General features: G+C 46.3%; 1 protein-coding gene across 1 annotated transcript in view; it reads right to left on the bottom strand.

The window, feature by feature from the left end:
- NEGR1 (neuronal growth regulator 1) overlaps nucleotides 1–22116 on the bottom strand; it is a 290238-nt gene that overhangs the window by 81813 nt on the left and 186309 nt on the right. The window contains exon 4 of the mRNA XM_075759106.1: nucleotides 11104–11235. Within this exon, the coding sequence (XP_075615221.1) occupies nucleotides 11104–11235 (132 nt within the window). The remainder of the gene's footprint in view (nucleotides 1–11103; nucleotides 11236–22116) is intronic.

The raw sequence follows: 22116 nt of genomic DNA, 5'->3' as shown, positions 1-22116 counted from the left end.
AGGAAGAGCTGCAAGAAAGGCAGCTTCACCAGAGGTGGATGCACAGAGGTGTGCAGAATCTTACTGTAATCTTATTTTTACCATAAAACAACAGAGCAAGTAGAAGAGTACACAAAAGTTATTAAAAAAACTTCATTAATATTTTTCATCCACTAACTCAAGAGCTGGTCCCTACACTTTCACCAGCAATGCCTTGAGGCCTTTACATTGTGCCTTTGCCACAACCAGCAACAACAGACCGTTGGTGGTATTTTTCACCGATATTAGGAGAGCTTGTCACAGATGCTCTTTCTTTGCTACAGCACAGTCTCCCAGAAATGCATAAACGTCATGAACAGCATTTACTGGTATACCAGAATTATACAACATGCGGACCTGTAGCTACCGGCAAAGTGTAAATATGTGCAAATTAGTACAGTAATTTTTATTTCAAGGACTTGTTTTCCTGGGGAAAAGGAACAGGGATTACTTTCAAATGGGTAATCACGGAAGTCCTCAGAATTAACCACCGCAGAAATGACAAATAATCAGCACCTATAGGCTTCTGAAACAATAAAATCCAGATTTGAATAATAGAAACAATCTTTTAATAGCGAGGTCAGACACACCGCTTCCCAAGAAAACGGTGCTTGAAAGATTTGTTTGCACATGCTTTAATAGCTCTCTAACTCCTCAATGTGGTTCACAGGTTGGTGTTGGAGATACTCCTCACACAGTGAAGGGGGAGTGTGAGGCGTTTTTAACTCTTCATTTGCCTTTGCATCCAAAAGCAGGGCCATTACAGCAGCAATTCTGGTCTTACGCTGGAGCAGCATCTCCCTTCCACTGGAGGAGCCAAGCTGCATCCTGGTTCTGCAGCTTCACGTGCCTCTGGTCAACCCGAAATCTTTATGGAGAGAAGAGGCAGCTCACTCGACAGGCTGCTGTCCTTACTCATCTGCACTGCACCACTGGCAAATGCAGGATGCAGCCCTCCGTACCCCCCAAAATACCCCAGAAATCACTTTGGGGGGGGGGAAATATAATAATAATAGTTAAAAAAATCACTTGGCAGAGTTAGGCACAGATTCTCTTTAAGATGAAAAATGTGCTCCTTATCTGCTGGAGGGATGTCTTGAGTATAATACTCTAACTTCTTCAAATACAAGCCCTCGTTTCATGTTGCCAAAGCCCTTGATTATGTGCTGTGGCAGCAGAATGCCATCTACATGAAGGAGCATTATAATCAATTTTGTCACGCTTCAATATGAGCAACGTTTCTCAGAAGTATGCAGTAACTGTACAGCGGTTTGCAGAACCTAATAGTAAACTATTACACCGCAGAAAGAAATCAATGTTAATTTAGGAGCCAAATTGCACTCGAGTCAGAAACTTGAACTATATTGTTTTAATCTGACTTCTGAAATGTTAATAAAAATACCTGAAGGACATAAAATGACAAACATTACTTTCATAAGAGGCTTTTCTCCACCAGTGAGGAGAAAGATATTTTCATCAAATTAACCACATTCGTTCCCCACTTCACCAGTTGAGATGGTTTTAAATACATGACCAGTTTTTATTGAATTGGTATAAGTTGTTTTTCATTAAGCGTTACCGTGAGATAGGACATCATGTAACTCATATGAGGGATCTTGTGATGAGAATAGCTTGCAAATTAAGTAAATAAGGTAGTCCTAATGTTGACCAAAAATAATAAAAAACCTCAAGTAAGAAAACCTCAACTCTGATTACATTGTGCATGATCAAAAACTCCATTTTACAGGATAGCAGAAAATTCTTCCAAGATCTTTACCTTATGCAAAAAACCCCCTGTTCTTATTTGTATAGTTTCACCTGAAATATTTTGCTAGCAGCTCCTCATCTGAATGGCTGGACCCAAAGACAAACTCTACTGTTATTGACTTAAATCATGATCAAAGTTTTCATCTCAGCTGTGCTAACATCTAATCTCCTTTAGCTAGAGTGGGTGGCTTTGTATTCTTATATATTTGACCCACCAATGTAGAAACTAATTACACCGTTATTGCTCTGCTCTCAGCTGTCTGCTGTGTACTGCAGGAAAGATGTCCTCTCCATCGTTCCTCCGAGAGCATTCCTACGTCTTTTTAATTGAAATAGTACCTCAGATGTAAAAGTTATAACTACTGAACTAGAACATCTGTACAGCACAGAGAATCCAATGTTTTGAATTAGGTTAATATTTAACAATAAAAGGAAAAACAAGTCAAGAGACTGTCTTGATGGACTAACACGTGAACCCCCACACCACTCCTGACCTGCCTGTCTTGCAGACTGCCAACACGTCCTTCAAGAAGCTATCCCGTGGTGCCCCAGCAGCTCATCGTGGAGCAGCACTATTCTCACCATTCAAAGTGTTAGCACAACTCTAACTTTGATCTTTTGCAACAGCTTTTCAGATGAAAAGAGTGAAGGGAGGACACCATCCATGCCCCAGGTCTGTGGCAGGTAGGACAAAACTTCTTCTCAAAGAAATCAGAAAATTTATGGAAAACAGGGCAGCCTGAAGTCATGCTTTGAACACAGCTTATGCCTGGCCAGGGTTTTCTCCTGCTCTTGCAGACTCCGACCCACCATGTGAGTCCACGGTGTGCACCAGCATTACCCCTCACCCGCACGTCCAAGACCAAGAAGGCTTGAACGGAGCGAGGAGTCACATTCTGGAAAGCTCACGTTGCGATAATCCCCGCTGATCCATTAACAGAATCAAATATGAACCAGCAGTCAGATTTCCAGGAGTCCCCAGTGTGATTTAGACCCCAAAATCCCATTTTTTGAAAGGTAGCCTGAGAATTTAGGAAAACATGTTTCACAGAAGCCAGTGGAACCGCACTCCGGGGTGCTTTTAGCTTTTCCGAGTGTAATTTTGATACTACAGAAGGGTATTGCAAAGTTCAATCTTCCAAGGCTCCGCGCACACGTACCTCTCGAAACAGTCGGTGGGAATTGTGGCTGCTCAGTAGCTGCAAATTGCTCTCCGTCGTTACACTATCAGGAAATACTTCGTGATTAAAGAGAGACCGACCTACATGATGCAGTTTTAAATGTATGAATTTCAGCCAGATGGATAACATCAACCACTGCAACACCAAGATAAGGTCTTTCTGTTCCACGGTCAAATATGAACATATGACTTCATCTCACGTGGGTGCAATTCTGTTTGAAGAGTTGACATGACCGAATTTACTTGATATAAATGACAGAGTAGAGAAAAGCAGTAACTTCTCCACAGTTTTGTTCTTTCAGAGAACTGCTTTTAGCTGGTTTAAAAGTAAAATCTTTGTCATTGGATGGAAGTGTCCTCACCGAGAGGAACCATTTCTGATTAAGTATCGGGTCTCTTAAGGCTGTGAGATGCATCACCCTTGACTGCAGTCGCTATTGTGAACTTCTGGTACAACCCCAAGAAGGCTCTTCCTTCTCAGGCTGGCTAACAAGCAAACAATATTGGAAAAATGAAGATGCACACAAACAGGTACAACTGTTCAATATGTTGTCCATGTTGTTTTTTAAAAAAAAAAAATAAATTTGCACTTCTGGCTCAAAATACATTTATGTAGACTCCCTGGTTTCTCCAAAAAAGTGACTCCTACTCTCCTAAAGCCAATGCTGACTATAACCCCCAAGTCCTAAATTCAGTCGGGGATATAAATATGAAGCTGCACATGTGTAGCTATTAAGAACGGAGAGAAGCAGAGTTATTTATTTATGCTTAACCAGAAGCCCCCCTCCTCCCCTCTTTTATATTAAAGGAAGGTGAAAATTGAAACTGCAAATTGCTCTGAATAATTTTATGCTTGGTACCAAAGCAGAGGAGAACCGAGACCTTCAGAAAATATTTGGGGGTTGCCTTTTTATTTAATAATGCCTTCACCTTGATTGAGGGAAGTTTTCTTTGTTCAATCCAAAATAATAAACCTTGCCTTGTTTTCTGTAGGTCAGCAACAGTTCACAGCAAGACACTTTCTGGGAAAATGAAGTCACAGCAACGTGTCCAGGTATCATCGGGAGCCCCAAACAAACACTGACGTCCTATAATGTTTTTCCCCAGTGGGTTTAAGGTTACAGATATAATTAGGTTAGAGTGGCTTGTACAGTATGTCTGATTTTAAAGTAAAATCAGAGTATTATGCATAATATTATGCAAAGCGCCATAGCAACAGTAAGGCAGACTCCTAAGAAATGCTAATGAGATAAGCTGTTCTGCAAAAACCCTAACCTGTCCAAGCAAAAAACCAAACACGTTACTTAAAATTCATACAAGAAACTCACACATTCCTGCTATAAAAACCCCCAAAGCATAAATATCTTATCAAACCATCACAGCCGGAAGGACACGAGCAGCAAGGGGGCACAGATCTGTACAGCAGACACCCTCCCTAACGGCTCGCCGCTCCCCGAGAACCCAATCCCGCACGGCTGGCACTGCTCCGGCTGCAAGCCAGCGGCAGAGCCGGGATGGCGGAGCCTGGGAGGGCTCTGGACTTGAGCGGGACCACCGCAGCCCGCATGGTGCGGCGCCTGCTCCGCACACGCTGACCCGGGGTCCGGGGGCAGAGGGAAACTTGATGAAAGGAGGGGAAAAACCCAACCCAGATCAAAACTTAGGCGATTTACTGAAGAACATGAAACACGTGCACAGAAAGGAAAGGGTAAGGGAGGCAGAATCATTCCGAACACAGAATTTGACCAATTCAGTGGCCACAATTAATTGTTTTATATTTCAGGTTAAGAAAAGGAAAGAATAATGCAGCAAGTACTCAAATAAACCAAACTGATACAAACCCAATTGGCCTAATAAACTTCAAAACTATATTCAAGAAGTGGATTACGGAAATGCAGAGCTACTACATCACGTTGCCCTGACGTGCAGAGCAAATGCCTAACGCAGCACCACGAACCCTTTTCAGAAAAGGGGAGAGCAACAGGAGCCAGGGGATTGCAAGCCAGTCTTTTTATCTCCAATCCCCATAAAAATGCTGTTCAAGCAATCAGAGATGTGAAAGCACCTGGAAGATAACAAGAAGACGAGCAATCGCCAACAGGTTTGTTAAGAATAGGTTGTGTCAGGTCATCAGTTCCTGCCCGTAGCAGGGAACGGCAGCAGATGCCGCAGTTTAAGTGCAGCAAGCATTTGGCCACGGCTCCCATGCACAAGCAAGCTGGGCTTCCTTCGCACGAGCGCACGTTGTCTGGAAGGCTGTGCTCATGGGTCTGCTGTCCTGCCTGCTCAGCTGGACATCAGTCCTGGGCCTGCTGCTGGGGGGGTTCAGTATTACCGTTATTGGAGATGAGAACCCTGAAACAACCCTGGTAAATTGAAAAAGTGGCCTGAAAAATGGACAAAAGCAAACAGGAATGAGTTTAACACTTAGGATTCATCAGCTGGATGAACGTGGTGAGGAGGGGAGACAGCTGTTCTGCAGAGAGTGACTGGGGCTGCCGGGGTAAGCCCCCCCAAAGTGCCCTGCAGTCACAGGGAGGGCAAGCACCCTAGCCAGATACACGAACAGGCACCAAAACGAATCCTTCCACATCCTTGGCAACCCAACACCTCACCGGCATGCTAGCTCAAGTTTTAAACACCTTATTCGAGAAGGCCCTTCCCTAGCACCAACTGATCTACAGAAAAGAAACTTTTAGTCAATCCCTTAGAAAACATGACCCGGGAATAAAGCTGGGGTGAATCAGGGCTGGTGAACGTGAGGAGGTAAACGTGGGGAGCACAAGCCTGCTGCCTCCACAGAGATCGAAAGGCAAGACTGATCTGTTCTCTGGTCCTCAGAGGTAAGGAATGGGGTTGTAATTCTGCAAGGAAGGTTCACATTAGACACTGAAAAAATGTTTGGTTAAGGACTGTGATTGAGTATGTTGCCCATGGAGCTGCCATCATTGGAGCTGCCTTACGGAGGGACTGGGCAAACATCGATTAGCAACACTTAGTCATCAGGGGCACAACTTACAAGGTTGATACAGTTTTTACAGGTTCCCATGTAGTTTATTCACTTCCATTTCCCATTTTCAAGATATAATGGGAAATATCTGTACAGAGAGATGCCGTTGCAAGCAGACATGGCTCAATGGCTACAATATTTTCAGTTATCTTTATATTGGTTGTCTTCACCGTCTACAAAATTTGGCAGACGAGCTTTCTCTTCTGTAGACTGTGGTGCATCGGAGGCAGGAGAACTGCCGCAGGCCGAGCCCAGGCTGCCCTGTGCATCATTTCCTTCAAAGCCACTTACGCCAGGAAAAACTGCTGGGGAGTCCTGGCTCAGAAACGGAGACCTGTCCTGCCAGGAAGATCCCAGGACAGCCAAACCAACAGACCCGACCGGAGAGACCACACCGGTGCTTCCCGGTGCCAGCTGGGCTTCCTCAGCACAGGAACTGTAATTGTCACCTCCCCGGTAAGCACCGATGAATCTGGCCGGCAATTTGCAGCATCATGGGGTTCACAAAGGCTGAAATTAAATTATTGTCTGTTAATTTCAACTGAAGGGCTTTTTTCCTCTCCAAAGCCGCCGGATCTTAATTCAGTAAAGTCTGCAAGATCCAGCTTTAACAGAGCCGGTCAAGATACAGTTACAGAAAACCAGATCCTTGGTGTATATTACCTGAAAAAGGGATACTGCAATACAGCTCCACTTTAAAAGTCCACAGTTGCTATTTATTTAGGTAGCTGACAATTTTACATAAATTAAAATACATGTGTCATAATGCACACATCTCTTCACCACCTCAGCGTGGCCTCAACACTTCTGGAGAATCTCGCGTTTAATATTGCCTTTAATATTTTTAAAGATTTATTGATTTAATATGCCATTCATATGTTTAAGGATGGCACTAGTAAACCAGAAGAAAGTCAGCAAAGCTGCAGTGCTATCTGTACAGTTTCAGACCAGCTCTCAGATGACATATTAAAGTCCTGCTAATCCAGACACTGGTCCATTTAGAGTGGGGTTCAATATAATAATCTATAAATCACTATTTGCTTTATAAAATGTAATGGAAAATGCTAATAAGATTTACTTGTGAAATGAAATTGGATTATATCTTATCTATTTTAACTTGATTTGGTATAGTATTCCTTCTTCCTAAACCAGCAGCCTCAATTTCTTCCCCCCCCCGCCTCCTCTCTCAGAATTGTCAGACAAATGCATCACGGATTCTCAGACCACCATTTTTAAAACGGAAATTATGGGGGACAGACATAAATTAAGTAGAAAATGTAGATTATGCAATATGAAGCAGTATAAAGAAAAAAATTGCCTGTAAAGTCATTAGAGTTATAATTTATGTGCTGTAAGGCAGATAGCAAGCTGGTTGTTTATGTGTGGTTGGAAGTTGCCTAGCCAAGAAACTTGAAATTCAGAAAGTAATTTAAACCTGGTAATTTTCTTGTACATGCTTGGATGACTGAACAACCGCTATATGCGATGAATATCCATATTCAAAATTATGCTTATATCCACCATAACTGCTCAGGGCTCATTGATACATTCTATTAACTGGGCACAATAAAACCTTGATTTATTCTACAGTTATCAGGTCTGCAGTAAAGAACATTCCTTTTAATAACAGTGAAACAGTATTAAAAATTGTCAGAAGCAGCGGTTAAGCGATCATATTCATGCAAATGTAGTGCTGTACCATCATCATCCAGTGTGCTGGAGATCGTACGTCAAGACGTCGCTGTACGAGAGACGAAACAGGGGTCACCAGGACTCTGAGACGATGCTTCTGCAGCACACGACCATCCCTACCCCACCGGATCACAGGGTGCAAGAGCAGGAGGCGAATTACGAGCCACACACGTTACTTCCAAGAGTATTTGCTATCGTAAGCACTACGGGTGGGAAAGGCGATGGACATTTTGTGAAATTACGGGGTCCATGTAAGACTGGAGGAGGGGAGATTGGTGTGCCGGTCATCGCTTCAGGGATGCTCGCTGAGGAACCAGATCTCGAGCAAGTGGAATTAAAGACGCGGTGGAGGTACCTGGCAGATGGGCACAGCATCCCTGCACCACAGAACCACCAATGGATAACGCCAGGGTGGGCAGGAGCGGCAGAGGCTGCGGGGCTGGTGCTGAGCCCACACGGCACGGCATCAGTGGGAGAATTAATGGAGTTTACAAAACCAGAGGAAATAAAAGAATGGGATTTTTGGGGCGATAGAGGGAGAAAGCCTTGCTCTTCATTAATTTATTAGACAGAATGAACAGATATTTTCTTAAAAGAAGAATCAGGACTGAAGGACATTCAGCTAAGGAAACTGCCTAACCCAGGGTAACAAAAGGACCTGAAGGCTTCCTCTCTTTTTATATTTCTCTTGTTAAGAGATTTCCAAATTTTAAACTTTAAAATAAATTTGAGAAACACTTCGTGTAAATAGTGACTAGTAGACAAATCCCAGCTCTCCTCCGTGAAATATTTAGCTTGTACTGGCAGAAAGCTGCCCTGCCAGGCCAGCTCAGACAGCAAATGGGCATCATTCTGCCGGTTCGATGGCACATACAACACATTTTGTGTTGTATACACACTTTGCTGTATACAACACTTTTTGAACGGGGCTGCCCACGCCGAGGTGCCGGGGAGCGCATCTCGCCCCAGCAGCATCGGCCACGGCAAGCGGCATGCCCACGGGGCTGGTGACGGCAGCGCCAGCTCTCCCAGCATCAGCCGCCTCCAGCGCGACCCTCTCCTGAACGCCACGAGCTGTTTTTCTGCCTGGTCAGAACGGATGAGCATCAGCAGCAGGGAGCAGATGTCCCGAGAGCTTTTGCGTTGCGTGTAACTGGCTGGGGGACGAGGTACAAATCCAAACAGAAGCGCATTAGCAATTAGCTGACTATGACAAATCATTCACGTATGCAGACTGTTTCGTGTTGTAGCCAGATCCTAGTTTTACATTGCTTCAATTTTATCCCCCTCACCCCCGCCTTTTCTTTAGTTGTAAGAAATATTATAAAAAAAATACCTAGAATATATATTAAAAAAATACCCAGAAGTTTGCCCAAATCTGATATAATGTCACATCCACAGTACAGCTAAGGACTCTTCCAGCTCAGCCCAGGTAGCTGAACCAGGACAAAGATCAGCTTCCACACTTTATTCAAGTATTTCCGAACCTGGGCGTTGATTTACCAGTCCGTAACACGTGTCTCACCGCAGACAGCGGTACCCTCACACTGCGTGCTGCAGTCAAACCCGAGCACCAAGGAGGAGCGTGACCTGAGCCTGCGCATCCTTCGACACGGAGACGCCGCTTCTCCCGTTACCCGCTCGGCTCGGGGTTCCGGGAGAGCAAATCCCACCCAGGTGCAAAGCAGCCTCTGCTGCTGGCCAGGCGGGAGTCGGTGGGTGCTGGAAGGGCCAAGGGCTGGAGCAGGAACAAACCACCACGGCTCAGCTTCACCTTCCGAGCTGTCAGAGCTGATCTCCCCCACCCAGAGACACCTGACCGACTCAAAACGCATGATAAGACAACGCTGAACGGAGGTCGGGAATCGTTCCAGCTTTGACACAAACGGGTGCAGAGCAGCTCATCAGCCGCACACTGCATTTAAACTTGAGTTCTGGCTGTGGGCAGCTAAGGCAATGCTTTTATCTGAACTAGGGCTCATGCAAGTCTAGATCCTGGCTCAGAAAGCAAGAGAGATTCCAGGAGTTTACCACCTCCTCTGTCCGTTTTGTTTTGTTTTTTTTTTTTAAATAAAAAAACTCCAAACACCAAAACAGCCACTAAACAGGCTTACCAACATTTCCATTTCTGTGAACAATTAGAAAGCTCCCAAGACAGCTAGTTTCACCCTTATTAAAATCCCATGATATGAAATAACACAGATGCAATATTTGTTTTGCTAAAACTAGAGCTCGCTCGCCATTCCTTCTGGTCCCTACTGCAAGTTATTTATCCAACAACACAAAACATTTGAGTGCAGCTTGTGTGAAACACCCGAACACCCAGGTACACCCATACAAATATCTGCCACTTCTTTTATTGACAATCCTCAACATACTGCACAAAAATAACGGTCACTTGTTCCATAGGACACCATCCCTCGCGGTTGCTCCTCCCACATAGCCCCTAGTTTTTAGGGCACTGCCCGCTTTTGGGAATTCAGCAAAGCCGGCGTAGGTGGAAACGCATCAGTGGGGCCAAGGCAGCAGTGAGAACGGCGATGGACTCCGCACGAGCCTCCTCGAGCTGCTCGGTCTGTCCTTGGGACTGACGGTCACAGCACGTTATACCAGAGCCTCAGCAGCACAGGGAAAGCAGGATCTGCCCCCATTTTTTAAATTTTCTTTTTTTTTTTTTTTTTTTTTACATGTTGGAAGGAAAAAGACCGCTGTTCGGAATGTTTGATGTCACACCAAGTGCTAAACCACATTCGGCGCCGAGTCGGTAACACCTCCTCAGCGCCAAGTCCCAGGAGGTGAGACCCGACAGGCTGCAGGGAGCAGCAACAGCCCCCTCGGTGGTCCCTGGTGTTCCCACCGCCCACCCAGACCCCTACGGCAGGACCGCGCAGCAGCACCGGCGTCCTCCTCGCCTTCACGCCAGGGCGACCGCACAAAGCAACTTTCTGCCTCTGCTGGGAGCGCTTCAAATTTCCACAGAGATCAATCGCCATCTAATCACCCAAACAGAATTTCAAAAAAGTTCCTCATCTCCTTATATTATTGCACAACTGAGGCAAATTAAATCAGGAACACTTCAGGCCAACAACCACAGCAGTCTTCAGAAGTTACTCGGATAATTACTCAAAAAGTTACTCCAAAACCTGAGTCTCAGCACCAGCGCCCAGCGAGAGCACGTGCTGCAAAGCCTGTGACAGCACGCGGCACTACTGTCCCCCGGCAGACAAAAGGAGGATTTGAACCGTAATCTCATTTTCCCCTCCTTTGGTGAGGCTAACTCGTACATCAAATAGCACAGGTCATTTTGCTACTGTAATACAAAACCCAAACACACTACAATTTCACCACAAGCAGCAATTCTCTGTATTAGACTTTTCTTCTCAGCCGCGTCCCTCTTCTCCATTGGATTCAGTGATTAAAAAACAACACGACTTACAGTTTACTGTGACTTTTACTTTTCTCACATCTGGGACTGAGACATCATTTTCTGCACTGCATTCATATTCCCCAGCCTGGTCTCTTGTAATTCCATAGATGTCCAGGTACTGTCCGCTCTCAAATGGTTTTGCTGAAATGAAATAATCAGAGAAAGAAATTACTGGAAGCCTAGCACAAAGCACCTGAAGGTTCACCAACACCCGAAGAGCAGCCGGTGGGTTTTGCAGAGTGCTGCAGATGATACACATCCAAGGAGAGCCTGGCAGCCGCTGCAGCTTTTGCTCAGAAGCTCCAGCTCCAAGCGGGGCTGCAACCCCCCCCTCGAGCTCCTGGGGGTGGCCAGGGTCCTCTCCTGACCGTGCCCCTCAGCCAAGCTCAGCAGCCTCCAGACGCATGAGAGGAACCTGCTACGGCAGGGCTGAACCTGATGGGCTTCACAGAACACAAGGCACGGTCCTGTCAAAACCTTCCCTTAAAGGTTTCAGCTCACGGTTTGCACCTGGGTGCACACCTGCCCCCCTGCAGCAATCAGAAGCCAAACCAGCCATCGGGGCAAGCGAAAGGGCTGATCCCCCCCGGCTGCCCCAGCACCAGCTCCCCATCACTTGGTAACAACCATCCGATCTTGGAGCCGTGCGTCGGCCAGCCGCGTGTACGTGAGGATGACAAACCTCCTCAGCTGGGGGCTCAGTGCCTGCACCCCGAGGGTTCCCAGAGCCAGACGTGTGCTGGAGGGAACCAGCACCCCATCACCCCTAATGGGTGCGCATGGGTGCAAGGTGGGTGGCTCATCCCGCGTCCTCCCTCCGGGGAAAAGCCCCTTCAGGCTTGCTCACCGCACGCCTCAGTGCTTACGTGTTGTGCCCTAAGCAACACTTCATCCTATGACGTAAGCACGAAATAGCGGCTCTCCTGTCCCAAAGGACCCAAAGCCAAGAAATAGTCCTCAGCGTCTGCCCTGTCACAGGGAAATAAGGACGGTCAGCGTGAGCACTTCGGAAAAGGGGTGGAGGTCGGTCGGATGTAACCCAATGTGAGACCAAACTGAAATATTTGTGTATGTAACTCCTTAGTAACCGAAAACATTAATTATTGTAGAGAGCAAGAGCAATTATATGATTCAAAAGCTAATTTATCTCCACTTGACACGGAATCGTAGCGCACAGAAATTTTTGTGCTTTCCCAAACCCCAGCCCCTTGCAGCTTTTCCGCACCGCGGTTCCCACGCTGCAGTGAGCACTTTGATATCCTTCAGATGGAAACTGCTGCCCGGTTCAGGTTCATCCTTCTATGTCTTTTGAGCCGTGCGCTCTAGGTGGGGAGCAAATTAATTGTCTTAGATTCCTCACAAGGCATTCACCACATAATAAAGCAAAAAATGTTAAATACAATTTTTATCTTAAAACAATATATCATAGCGGTCATGACTACAGACGCTGGAAATTATAGGCCTAAAGGTTAAAAAGACTTGCTGAAAGTGTTTTCCCAGACAGATAAGCTTTTAATTGCCTGTTAATAACTTTGCAATGTACGGAGCAATGACAAAAATCTGAACTGGGTAGCGAGAACTAAGCAGAAGTATAACGTTCATGTCCATCACTGCAATGAATTTCATTTGCTTATCTGTTCACGGATTAGTGTTTTAAAGTGTGCAAGGTTTAAAACATCAATTATAACAGTGCATCGCTTAGCAAGATGGCACTCATTAATAAGCACAATATGCCATGCCTGTCACGGGAAAGAGCCCAAGTAAGCACTGGTTATGTAAAGCAGAAAGATAAGACTGAAATTGGAAAATTATTGTGAATTGAAGTGAACATTCATAAAATGCAATGAAATAATTTATGGGATATGAGAAATTGCATGAGAATGAATTTTTTTCTCTTCCATGTTGTTCATCAGAATAAATTACAAAAAAACCCCCTTCCACAAACAACCCGGCTGTTGCTGTTCATATTGTGGCCCTCGTCCTGCCCCGCCTTGCCCAGGTTGAATCAATTGCTAGGAAAGTTTTATCTCCTGTTGCTCTGAAGGGCGGTGAGGGACGCAAAGCCCCTGCCTGCACAGGGGCCTCTGCCCGCGCACAGGAGAGACCTTCCAACAGGACTGCTGCTTTGTTTCTAACACCAGGAAAATTACATAAAATGCAAAATTCTCCTGTGTGTCAGGTTAAAAATCTCTATTAAATTATGAGATTGTAATGCTCTCTGATGCCAGTACTTCCCTGGATATATGGTACACACCAAGGTATTATATACTGAATTCTGGCAATAATTTATGATGTATCCTATCCCAATTTCCAACATTAATTTGGAAAAAAAGAAAAAAAATACATCTCCAAGACCTGGAATTTCATGAAAATAGTCATTCTGTTTTGGAGTTAAGCTCAAACCAAACATTCTCTGCTTTAAACTCTCATTTTAACGTAAACACGACACAGCGGGCGATAACCCGGTTTCTCCTCTCCCAGCTTTTGCTTCCGCAGAGCCGGCCGCTCCGGGCTGGGGCAGCACATCGGAGCACCACGGCCCAAACGCTCGGCGCTGCTGGGTGGGAGTTCCCACGGTCACTCCCGGCAGAGTGATTTGCAAAAACGCCCGTCAGCACTCTTCATAACCCTTGTATTTGTAACGATCTTCTGCTGGGCTGTTAACGAAGCTATGCTGCAAACTGCGCGTGCAGGTTCACAGCGCTGGAAAGCCCGTGTATTTTATGCAACTCACACATTTGAAATTATTAAAATTAAGTCATTTTTTAAACCCTCAGGTCCCCAGAAATTTTGCATCCAGATCACACCAGAAAGCTTTTAGTAAATATTAGAGATAAATATTTTTCTTAGGGAATACGCTGATACGTTTCCTCTTTCCTCCTCCTCTGCACAGTATTTCATCTTCTTCAGCTTGGTTTTAGTTCTAGAGATTTCCCATGGCTGTGTGGGAGAACTTAAATCGTGTTATGTGAAAGATATACGCATAAGCATATGTAAGCGTATTGATGTTACACTGCATGCCCATCCAGCTCAAAAAAGGGTATTTGTAAGCAGTAGGGAGAATAAATTGTGTAGGAAGACATGGGTGAATGAAGACAAGTTTCAGGAGACAACTCAGTTTTCTCGCTGATTGTTGCTGTGGTGCCTCACAGCCCGGGGTCACCACACCTCGCTCTGCCCTTCTGCCGACCGTGTGCATCTTATGGACCCTATCAAGACGTCAGGAGCACGTCTGGCTGGCTTTCCTGGCTGAGGAGCTGAAAGACTTACCAGATTTGGTATCTGAGAAAAAGAATTTTGGAAGGTTCCTCAGCGCCTGTCCCTCAGCCTGAGGTGGTGTCAGCCAACGGCTTTGATCAAAGGTGGGAAAAAAACCGATGAAGTAAAGGAAACGTAAACATGAGTGCCTCGTGTCCAAGGCAATTCCTGATGGGTGTTCGGAAGATCTCTTAACGAGACTTACTGATACACATAATGACATGTAAGTAACCTGCTCTGATATCTTAGGTTATAGGATCAGGTGCTCTAGCCAGGAGGAGAAACGCCTGAGGAGTTAAGCTGGAATATTTTCTGCTACTGCCGTGTGATATGATGCCTGATAAATCATCGCACTTGTTATTCCTCAGGAGAGTACACAATTAGTACGGTGTTTTCTTACCACGCGTATGGTATCTGGCATCAGGTGTAGCACATGTGCACACCGCCATATGGACCAGTTCTCAAAGGCTCGGACGGATGAGTTTTGCAAGGGTAGCATTTTCCTCCCCTGGTGTTAAACGTAAGTCAGTAAGAGGAAAAATCTGGTGCAAGTCCAGGGCAGCTCTGAAAAACTCCAAGGACTTCATCTGAGCCAAGGGTTGGTTTGGTTTTGGGTTTGTTTTTTTTTTTTTATTCACTAGGATATTAAATAACTACAATACAGCCCCAGTTAATGAACTGTAAAACCTGTTCAGTGCTCAGGACTGGCTTTTATGACCCAATCTTTGCGACACCTCATCCTCCAGCAGAGAGTGAAGATCCTCGTAGGGAGAGTGGGGAGCACGAGGCTGAGCTGATGCCAGTCCTGGTGCATCAGGGACTCAGGACACTTCAGAGATGCACACGAGAGACTGCTCGGAGCCCAGTGAACTGTGTCCAAAAGAGAGGGGGTGCGAAGATCCCAGCACGGCTCATCCTCACGTGCACTGTCTCAACGATGAGGACTGGGCTCAGTATGGGAGAACAGAAGGTGGTCCCCAGTGATGAGGCCACCATGATGCCATCTGACTATCACCAGATGCTTTAAGTAGCCCATAATCCATAAGGTCCTTCTTGGTCTCAGAGGCTGGGAGGAGATACAGGATCAAGAGCAGTTGGACATGAGCTGCCGTGGGATGCTGAGAACACTGTAGAGACTTGTGTTGGTTTTGCGTGGCAAGGTTTTGGTAGCGGGGGAGCTACAGGGGTGGCTTCTGTGAGAAGCTGCCAGAAGCTTCCCCTGTGTCTGACAGAGCCAATGCCAGCCGGCTCCAAGACGGACCCGCTGCTGGCCAAGGCCAAGCCAATCAGCGCCTCTGTGATAACATATTTAAGAAAGAGAGAAAAACAGTTAGAGAGCGCTTTTGCAGCTGGAGAGAGGAGTGAGAAGATGTAAGAAACTCTGCAGACACCCAGGTCAGTGCAGAAGGAGGGGCAGGAGGTGCTCCAGGTGCCGGAGCAGAGATCCCCCTGCAGCCCGTGGTGAAGACCATGGTGAAGCAGGCTGTCCCCCTGCAGCCCATGGAGGGAGGATGAGGGGGTGTAGCGATTCCACCTGCAGCCCCTGGAGGACCCCACGCCGGAGCAGGTGGAGACACCTGAAGGAGGCTGTGACCCCGTGGGAAGCCCACGCTGGAGCAAGCTCCTGGCAGGACCTGTGGATCTGTGGAGAGAGGAGCCCACGCCAGAGCAGGTTTGCTGGCAGGACTTGTGACCCCGTGGGGGACCCACGCTGGAGCAGTCTGTTCCTGAAGGTCTGCACCCCGTGGAGGAGACTCACGTTGGAGAAGGTTCGTGAAGGACTGTCTCCCATGAGAGGGACCCCACGCTGGAGCGGGGGAACAATGAGTCCTCCCCCTGAGGATGAAGAAGCGGCAGAAACACCGTGTGATGAACTGACCGTAACCCCCACTCCCCGTCCCCCTGTGCCGCTGGGGGGGGCGGAGGTTGAAGCCGGGAGTGAAGTTGAGCCCGGGAAGATGGGAGGGGTGGGGGGAGGTGTTTTAAGATTTGATTTTATTTCTCATTCCTCTACTCTGTTTTGCTTAGTAATAAATAAGATGAATTCCCTCTCTAAGCTCGGTCTGTTTTGCTCGTGATGATAATTAGAGAATGATCTCTCCCTGTCCTTATCTCGACCCACAAGCTTTTCATTGTACTTTTTCTCCCCTGCCTAGTGAACGAGGGCAGTGATAGAGCGGCTCTGGTGGGCACCTGGCCCCCAGCCAGGGTCAACCCACCACAAGACTAAACAACTGGATTCACCCAGAAAAATCATTTGACGTCATTTCTACTACTCATTATGGATTCCGGGTTTAAAGTTAGTTACACCAAATGCTGTAATTGGATAGTGTATAGTCCTCTCCAAGGAACAACTGCAGGTAATCCGAACAGCTCGCTGTCTATTAGGAGAATGGCCCCATCACATTAGGGACCAGTTAAACATTGATCGCTTAAGGCCATTTAGCTTTAGAGAAGCCATGCTCCACGTTTGAAAAGAAAAATCAGATAAAATGTAAAGAAAAAAATATCCCAAACTGGCAGATAAATTGAGGGCTGGAGGAGATCTCCCAGCTGACAACACAAAACAAGAAAAGCAAGTAGAGCAATTTTGTAAGAAAGGCTCGGTGATAAACGAAAAGAGATGTGAACAGAGATTGACAAAATTGGAAGTTTCAGAGGTGGAGACAAACAAGGTTACATCCATACATGAAATATATAGGTACGGAGAGAAGCATTTGGAGAGCCGGCTGTGTGCATGCTCATGGTGTGGGCAATGTCAATCTCAGCCAGGTAGTTATCAAGAGATGTTGTGTGTAGAGGTTGGTCCTACAAGAGAAGTTGTCACAGTTAGTCTTCCTCGTTTTCTAAAGTTCCATCAGCTTCTGTCCCTGTGCAGAACCGCTGCCGTGCGGCACTCTGTGTCTGAGATTCACGGAGCTGTGATGTTTAGAGAAAGTTTGAATTTTTTCTTTGCAGACTTCATGCCAGGGAAGACATGGCCAGCTCATACTCCAGAATACAGACTGGCTTTTCTGCCTTAGCAGCCGAGTATTACAATAAAGGAGAGCCAGCTCCATTTTAATACTTGAGGAGAAGATACAGTCAGCCAGATGTTAATTTGGAAGGAAAAAAACCCAAACACTTGAGACAGTAGGTTTGGCAGGAGAGGGGTTTGCAGAGACCCTCCTACGCAGAGGCCACCGGGTCTTCTGCGGTAAATAGCGAAACACAGACAGCTTCAGTCTGAAAACAGCCTAAAAACCCTTTCTCTGCAAAACAAACAAAAAAAAAACGTGTAGGGAAGAACAGGGCAATGATCTTTTTTAATAAGAAAGCTACACGATTAAATCTCACTTGAGTTTATTTATAATTCATAGCACTTAATGTGGGGAGTTGGCTCTTGGGAAGGGGCTAATTACTCCCAATAAAGCCCCACGCCTCTGGTGGCTTTGGGAAGAGCCTTGGTCTGTCCCTCACCAGCTGGAGGGTGCGGGAGCCCCGGGGCTGGGGAGCGGGAGGGATGGGGCAGGAGCCCGGACGGTGCCGCCCAGGCGTCCCCCTGGGTGGGGGAGTCGCAGCTCTGCTGATGTCTGATGGTTTTAGAACGTTCCTTCCTCCCATTGCTATATCAAAATGATGCACTGCGAACGACAGCCTCTTATTTATCTACCGGTTTTCTGTTTGGCTCAGACACATTTGTTGATCCCTCCCATTTTATATGACTCTTCTGTCTGCAGAAACTAGAGCTAAATGAATCATTAATGACTATTTTTTTTCATATTTCTTCATATCCCCCCAAAGCTACACCATTTTTTGGTAAAATGTGCATGTTAAAAAGAATTCTTCATATGTTTAAAATATGACTTATTCATTAAAATACCCAGAAGAAATGATTCTGGGAAATAAAACAGGAGGTAGGTACTGCAGGTATGGTCGGGATGAATGTGGCATCTGCGGCTTGCTCGCTCTCACCTCCCTGGACCGCCTGCGTTCACCAGCGTGCCCAGCCTGGGATTTCTGCCTGCCCGCCTGCCTGCCCGCTGCCCTCCCGGAGGGCACGTCCCCAGAGGAAAAACAGAAAACAGAAGCATCTCCTTGCACTTTAGAGATTAGCTGTTACTTTTCTCTAAAAAAAATCTGTGTGAGCCCCAAAGTCATCACGCTCTGTTCAAAAGAGCAGTCTCTCCAAAACAGCCGTGAGGGACGCTGCACCAAAGGAAGGGGAAAGAGGGTGAAATCTGCAGTTGCTTGGTTTGGTTTTGAACATTAAAGATTTTGTTTCACTGAAATATCTGCTAAGATTTGTAAATTGCTCACTCAAAAGTGCAGTATTTCTCAAATAAAAATGAGCTAATATCGGAGGGAATAAACTAAGCATGTATTAAAATTCTAATTTTCATAGCATTTTATGAGTTATGAATGAGTTTATCTATGTTTATTGAAAATAATCCTTTCCATTTGTTATAAAATCATTAAAAAATTCATACTTATTTCTGTGCAATGCTTTTGTACAGGTTTAGTTTGAACCTGTATTTCGCTAAGATTGTAATCTTACACTTGGTTCGCCATTCCTTCACAAAGACCCAACTATTTGACCATCTTAGTTTGAATATTCTCCTGAGAACTGTATTTTAACAGGAAATATTTTTTCCAGCCTGTTTAAAGATTTTAAGAAGACATGAGGATTTCTAGGAATGCCCTCCATTGTTCCTGAAGGGATGCTCAAACTTCTGGAAAGGTCCTGATAAAAATAACATTTTTCTGAGAAATCTTCCTCAGAAGCCCCCTGACCACAGACGGTGTAATGTCACTTGGCCCCGAGCAATGGATGGTGCTACTGAATGTCACTTCATTGGATCCTCACACTAAATCCCCCCCCCCAAAAAAACCCCAGAAGTCCCACAACCTGAAACCAAAAGGCACCGTCTTTTGTATGGGGGAGGTGTGATTCTGGAAGTTCCTTATTTTTTATAAGGAACTTATTTTTATTTTTTTTTAATTGCATTTTGTCCAAATGCAAAGGAAAGAATAGCAACAAGCAGTTTATATCGAGCACTAGTGTTTGCACTGCTGTCTTTAAACTGTTAATTAATGCCCTCATTTACTCTGCCTAGAGCTCCACACCATTCCCCCTTGAGTTCTTGGGAAGCTGCCAGCCGTGTGTTTGATATCAGGGAACCATTGATTTAATGACACGCGATGCCTTTTACCAACTGACAAACTCCCCTTCAGGATCACAAGCCAGGCCATTAAATTCATATAAAACATTAATCACAAAACTTCAAGTCCCCAAACAGGGGGGGCATGGACCATGGATGTAGCATGGACCATGGTTGTAGCATGGACCGTGCCATCTTCGCAATGGCCACATGCCCATCAGTGTGATATTTAGCTGTCCCATGTACATTATTTTTCTTGTGTAAGCTCTGATGAAAGACCCCGAGTGCCCCGCGAGCCGTCCCGCGTCCCATGGGACGCACGCTTCGGGTGTTTTCCAGGGAGGTCTTGCTCAGCCGTGCACAGGACCGGCTCCTTGCAGCTGAGGAAGCGCTCGGGTAGGAGGCAGCAGTGCAAGTTGTTGCATTTAGGGTGTTCAACCACCCAACTAGCCTTGTCTACCAAGAGGGGAGCGTTGCAGCAGCTCATCCTCTGCTGGATGAACAGCATGGGTTTCTGCAGCCCACCTGGGTGCTCAGCAGCCCAGAGCCCTCCGACACCACACTGGAAGATTTCCTGACTGCCCCGGCCGGAGCTGATGACTGGGAGAAGCGGGCATCCCCGCTGAAGGCAAAATGCAAAGCAACAGGCTTGTGTAAGGCATTGCAACACGGAGCTGTGAACCTAGAGCCGAGCCGCTTCCCCGAATGGCACAGAATGAGGAGTTTAAGGAGGAAAAAGAAGGGGTCTTCTCCATAAACCCAGTCCAGGAGCAGGACACAAAAGCTTTGTAAAGCCTCAAGGCACCTGAGCCCTAAATTACCGTTATCTTTGTCAGCACAGCACGTTGGCATTGAAGGCGTTACTTCTGAAACCAGTTGGCGCCAACGCGTGCGACACACAGCCAAGAGGCAACCTCCAGGTTCCTCTGGTGGCTCAGGACAGCGGGGAGCACATCCCTGTCCTGCCCTGCTCCCAAAGCCAGGACAGACACCGCCAGCAGATGCCAGGGGCTAAGTGGAGTGGAAGAGGAGCAGACAGCTTTGGGCAGGAGTCCCCCGCCTACCTCCTCCACTCCACCACACAAGTAAAACCTCCCTGATCATGGACCATCTTAGCCCGTCACTGCTGATCATCCCTGCCCTGGTCTATCTCTGAAGGTTTCCTGGCTCGTCTCCAAACACTTCCAGCTCGGTTGCAAGGAACAGATGTTTCGGCTCAGTCCGGTAATGCTTCACCTGAACAAGGAGCACAGCACTAGCGCCATAATGAAGCTGTTGCCTGCGAGATGAGTAACGATGGCATAAGGGAGGCATATCACTGTCACTGCTGATCAGGTTAAATCACTGAATTATTTTACATTCTGCTTCATAGACACCTAAAGGGAACTAGCTTCGCTTTTGGTCCAACGCAGCAATAAATCTGCCTCCATTTAGGAAAGGTGGCTGCACATCATTGCTGCGTCTCGCGTGGTGCAGGGGCTTGCTCTGCCCCGCAGCCGGTGAGAGCATCACCAGCTCGGCCCCAAAGGTTCATGTCCTGCAGGACATCGCCCGGACGAAGCGATAGCTCCACTGTGAGAAAACCCTTCATCGCTTGTAGGGCTCGTACCCAGGCACTGGGGAAGTGAGATGGGATCACCTGGAGAGGCAGACAACGGAACAGGGAATCCAGGCACTGCAGACCCAAACCCATGAGCCAGGAAACAAAAAATCACCGATTTTAGAGGTATTCGGGACAAAGCAGCTTGAGCGAAAGAGGTCTTTTCGGAGGGCAGTAGTGCCAGGCTGTTTGAATTGGGACTTTGAATTGGGAAAACGTACTTCAGTGGCACGATCCTTCACCCGACTCGATTCGAGCTGGGGGAAGGCGCACTGCAAAGGCAGCAGCTGAGCGGGGGGTGACAGCACCTTCGCGTACGTCATGCACAATTGCAAATATACCAGAGGGAAACAGTGGTGTGACATAGCCCTCACCAGCAATGGTGTCTGTTAGACTTTTAGAATATAGTAGGATGAAAGACAAAGGTTGGAAACTTTTGTTTCTAAAACTTTAAGTTTTAAAAGCATTTTGAAGCAAGAGATGAAGCATTTTAAAAGACAAGCTCACACTCTGTACACACACAAAGCCCTGGAAATAGGATAATAATTCACGTCAGTTAAGTATTTTCAGCCTGAAAATCCAGGTTCAGAGTACTTGCACTCCAACAAAATACTTCTTATTTCTGTCACGTGTGGATAACATCTGAAAAATGGTGGTTCTTTAGCAGAAGTGCAAGCGGAACAAAATATTTGACATTAGCTGTGCTCATATCAAGCTTTGTTTCTTTTTTTTCTCAGGATTTAGCTCGAAGTGTTAAAAAAGCCTTTTTGCTCCCCTCCTGCCCCAAATCTCAGCTTTCTGTAGCAGCCTGCTTCAGGAAGGCTCTTGCAGGAATCACTCTGCCTGTGCAGGGACCGGCACTGCCTTTTGTCCTGTAATTGAATTGAATCCACTCTTAGGCTCATTCTTCCCAGACAGCCCTATCATTTGAGTGCTCCGAAGATGTATTACACTAATATATCGTCAGAACGACATTGCTATGATGATACATTAATGCAATACATCTTCACAGCTTTAGGGCTG

Source organism: Balearica regulorum, chromosome 8 (genome assembly GCF_011004875.1).
Source record: "Balearica regulorum gibbericeps isolate bBalReg1 chromosome 8, bBalReg1.pri, whole genome shotgun sequence".
Lineage (NCBI taxonomy): Eukaryota > Metazoa > Chordata > Aves > Gruiformes > Gruidae > Balearica > Balearica regulorum.
Note: the sequence above shows the minus strand (reverse complement) of the source record. Positions and strands in the feature narration are given on the sequence as shown.